The 4888-nt window shown below is 36.0% G+C and overlaps 1 protein-coding gene across 1 annotated transcript; it reads left to right on the forward strand.

Annotated features, from left to right (window-relative positions):
• Positions 1 to 1628: 1628 nt before the first annotated feature.
• LOC106378881 lies at positions 1629 to 4179 on the forward strand. The gene is made up of 3 exons (XM_013818935.3): positions 1629 to 2106; positions 2438 to 2505; positions 3845 to 4179. Exons 1-3 carry the CDS (start codon positions 2023 to 2025, stop codon positions 4077 to 4079), a joined length of 387 nt encoding a protein of 128 aa, XP_013674389.2. The 5' UTR covers positions 1629 to 2022; the 3' UTR covers positions 4080 to 4179.
• The last annotated feature ends 709 nt before the right edge of the window (positions 4180 to 4888 follow it).

Genomic DNA, 4888 nt, shown 5'->3' on the forward strand with positions numbered 1-4888 from the left:
TTGTAAAATGCCATCCATATGAATCTTGTTTTGGATGTCGACTGAAAGTCAGACTCTGTATAATACTTACATTATCCTGGTGAATATATGCATTAAGCAAATTCAAATTCCATGATAGATCAGTTGGATTAATTAAATCCTCTACTTTAAATTACGGGTTCAAGAATTGATTATGAGATTTTGGTAGTGCTGACCTCGAACGAAGAGCGGGGATCTATGGATCATTTCATACGGAAATGCTTGAACATGTTCCCACTCTTTTGATTAGCATTTTTTAATCAGAGATCAAACTGAAATTATACTTCTCCACCCATAAGACGAAGTGTAAAACTTAATTGGATCCAAAAGATTTGATTTCCTATAATTTCTTCCTTTAAAAACATGTTCAGGTTTATCTATTAGCTTCCATAATTGTTTTACTAAAATAACAGTATTAAAATTTTGTAGATCTCCTCCTTTTTACCTTTGCACAATTTATCCCAAAAAACTATGCATACTTTTTTATTTCCATTACTACTCTCTACTAAAAGTGTGTAACTACACTTGTAAACTTCTTTGTAACTGTTTTCGGTACACGAAAGCAAGACAAAACGTGAATTGGCATAGCTTGAGAACATATTTTTGAGTTAATATCTTTGGTTAAGAACATATTTATTTTCAGTTCCTATTATATGAAGTTTACAAGATGCATACGTTTCCCTCGATTCATTTTCGGTGAAAAACGATTTATTTTAGCTGAAGTGTTTATTTTCCATTTCCATATATATAATAACAATGTTGTAAATATAAAATCATCTATGACGAAAAAAGAAGACCATATGTGCCTATGTGGTAATTTAATCTTTTGTGCTCTTTGGTAACGTAGGAAACATTTGTTGTGTAAGGTTTGAGTTCACATTGATTTTTAAGAAAAGTCAAATACAGTAGTGGTACGAAAGTTGTAACCAAACAAAACCAGATCTAGTTATGTATTTAAATTGCAATAAACAGTTTATAATTTCACTAAAACCAACAACTAAGAAAAACAGGACTGGAACAAAACATTAAATTAAATTACACAAAGTAGATTTTTATATCTTCAAACAATTAGGTCCCTTATTTGATGATTTAAAAGGCATAGAGGTGCGTGCGACCCACACAAATATAGAGAAATATGTTCTTCAGTTATACTAAAAAAGTAAGGCAACTTATTTAAATTCTTCTCGAATATTATTTCAAATTTCGTTGGATATGCATAGGATTTGACAACTTGAAATAAACCAAATACAGTAGGTATAAGGCAACTTAATTAAATTCTTCTCAAATATTATTCAAATTTCTTTGGATATAAGCATAAGGTTTGACAAGTTGAAATAAACGAAATAAGTATCTCAACTTTTATGAGAGCATATGCAATCCATTCATTTTCACGGATAAATACGTTACATTCCATTTTCAAAACGACATATATTAGAGCTTGATTATCGCTGTATATTAATCACGTAAGATAAAAATAATTAAAAAAAATTAAAAAAGGAAGAAAGCGGAAGAGACGGGTCTTTAGTTATCACGGGAAGGGACGCATCTTGGTGGACGCGTGTCAACAAACGAGAGGGTGGATCTTCGATTACACGTTAAACGCGTTTCAAACTTGGTTTTCTCTCTTTCTCTCTCTCGAATCCTCTCGAGGAAGGTGATTTCTTTGGCGAAAGGCGATATTGATCGATTATGCATGTCTTCGATCAAGCCTCTTCTTGTTATGATCGGTGGGGAAAGGCGATTGATCGGGGGCTTTATACGACGGCGACGGAGATTTCCCGCGGTGGCTCGGCTATAATCAAAAGGTAATACGGTTGTTATGTTTTCATTAAGCATGTGATTGCTTATTGTTCAACTTGTTCTGATCGCAATTTTTACTCTTTTTTTGTTTGTTCGGTTTGATTTTGTGTATCGGTGGCGACGGAGCTCTCCTCGACGGCGCTGGAGCTCTCCTTGACGGCGCTGGAGCTCTCCTCGACGGCGCCGGAGCTTTCCTCGACGGCGATGGAGCTCTCCTCGATGGCGATGAAGCTGTCTCTCGGTGGCGACAGAGCTCTTTCACGGTGGCTCTCCTCGAATTTCAAACCGGTAAAGCTTCTGTTGTTTCATGTTATAATTTTTTGGCGATGGAGCAAAACAATTGGATTTGTTTGTAAGTTTGTTTGAATAAAGATGGATAGATCAAATTTGATGTGTTTAAAAGTTTGAACATACAATTTTGAATTGTTTGATTTGGTATGTTCTTTCTTAAGATGGATGGGTCAAATGTTGAATTGTTTGATTTTGTGTTTGTTGTTAGTTGTATGTTATGTCATTGATAAAATCATTTGTGATAAGTTCTGACTTGCTGTATGTGTGTTTGTGCTTCTCAAATTCATTAATCCTTCAAATCATTTATGACTCTCTGTTTGTGTGTTAGGCTGCATGGATCCACGGTACAAGAGGAAGGAACCTCAAAGCAGTGGACCACAAAGCAGAGCAATACATGTAAATGTCTATTTCATTGGAATTTATTGAGCATTTTATGGTTGAGTTAGGTAGTTAATGATTTGCTTAGTGTAATAAATAGGTGTAATGGCTACGATGATGGTTAGATAGAAAGAGCTTTTGAAGTGTGATGAATGTGTTTGGTTTATGTCAACTCCATTTAGCTGTTCGATGTATTTAAGACAGTGTTATTCTCTTTCTCTCTTCTGTTATAAACATTGCTTCTTCTTCTCTTCTTGTATCTGTTTTACCTTCTTCTTTTCTTTCTATCTTCTGTACATTCTCGGGTATGGATTCAAATACATACCAGCAGAGTGGTAGCTTTGTTGATCTCCTTACGAGTCAACAAGGAGGTGTCTTTAGTTTTGTAGAAGATAGTATCCAACTATCCTCATCGCAAGTCCTAGTGTTTGGCAGTCACGGAGCTGAAGCTTCAAGCTACCCTGACGACAGTCCTGCAGAGCGTAGGGAATGCAGGTTGTAGACGCCGGTAGAAGATATTGTGCTTATCAGCTCCTGGCTTAACACAAGCAAAGATCCAGTAGTGGGGAATGAGCAACGGTCAGGTACATTTTGGAAAAGGATTGCCGCTTACTTTGCGGCAAGTCCAAATGTTGCAACCACTGAACAGCGAGACGCAAATCATTGCAAGCAGAGGTGGCACAAGATCAATGATCAAGTAAACAAGTTCTGTGGGGCTATTGAAGCAGCAACTAGAGAGAAAACTAGTGGGAAAAATGAGAATGATGTTCTCAAATCAAGCCATGAGATCTTTTTCAACAACCACAAAAAAAAAAATTGTCCTTGAGCATGCTTGGAAGGAGCTAAGAAATGATCAAAAATGGTGTGGCCTTAAATCCGAAGGAATCGCAAAAAGAAGGAAGTGTCAGGAGGGTTCACAGTCAGAGAGTTCACAAAAGGCCGCAAAAGGAAAGAAGACGAAGGTAGAGGGGAAATATAGGATCTCAGAGTTTCAGACCATGTGGTCCATCAAACAGCAAGATCTGGTTATCAAAGAGAGGCTTTCCAAGATGAGACTACTTGATAGTCTACTAGCCAAAAAGAAACCTCTTGCTGATTACGAAGAAGCTCTGAAGAAGAAGTTGATTAATGAGTTGTTGTCTAGTTAGTTCTAAAGGTCCTGTTCTTTGTTGTTCTATTTCATGTTTGAAGTTCTTGTTGTTCTGTTTTATGCTGTTATGTTTCATGTTTGAAGTTCTTGTTGTTCTGTTTGAAGTTGTTTTGTTGTTTCATGTTTGAATTTGTTATGTTATTTTATGTTGATTCATGTTGTTGTGTGCAACTCACGGTTATTGATTCATGTTGTTGTTTGTTTCAGGTTATTGGACTCTTTGCAACTCACGGATTCTGTCTTGGACTGTCTTGCAACTCTCTTCTCTCCTTTCTGTCACGGACCAGCAAAGAAACTTTGGCATCATGCTATTGTTTGTCACGGATTGTGGTTTCTGTTTGTTTGTAGTATCAGGTCTTGTCAAGACCTCGTGTTGTACTCACTTGTCAAGAACTCGTGTTGTAGTCCCTTTCATGTCACGGACTTTTGTATTTTACTCTAATGTACTCTCTTGTCAAGAACTCGTGTTGTATTATCTCATGTCACGGATTTTCTTAAGCAAAGTGTAAGAAAGTTGTATAAATGCATGATCTTTCTTCTTATTTCACAAAACATTCAATCTCAAGCTCTTTCCTCTATCTCAAGTTCTTTCTTCTTTCTTGTTTCTTCAATCTGAGGCTCTTTCTTCTATCTTAAGTTCTTTTTTCATTCTCAAGCTCTTTCTTCTTTCTTGTTTCTTCAATCTCAAGTTCGTTATTGTTTCTTACAAAAAAAAAAAAAACAAGATCAAACACAACATCGAAAAAAACACAACATTTTATATTATGGCATCTTCTTCCCATAACAATGAGGGAGTAAATGATGAAAATTTTGATCAATATTCTGATCAATATTTTGATGAAACATTCGATAATTTTTTCAAAAATTATGGTGGTCAAGAAGATGAAACGAAGAGACGGAAAAAATGAGTTTATATCGAAAAAAATCGTGAAGAAGGCCACATACGGTTATGGAATGATTATTTCAATGATAATCCAACATATCCTGAAACTTATTTCCGACGCCATTTTAGAATGAACAAGCCATTGTTCATGCATATTGTTGATCGACTCTCCAACGAAGTTCAATACTTTCAGCAAAGAGAAAATGGTCTTGGAAGGCTTGGTCTCTCTGCACTCCAAAAAATTACAGCAGCTATTCGTGTCTTGGCATATGGAACTGCGACTGATACGGTCGACGAATACCTCTGGCTCGGTGAAACTACAACTCGGTTATGTGTGGAAAATTTTGTGGAAGGAATAATAAATTTAT

Source organism: Brassica napus, chromosome C3, assembly GCF_020379485.1.
Source record: "Brassica napus cultivar Da-Ae chromosome C3, Da-Ae, whole genome shotgun sequence".
Lineage (NCBI taxonomy): Eukaryota > Viridiplantae > Streptophyta > Magnoliopsida > Brassicales > Brassicaceae > Brassica > Brassica napus.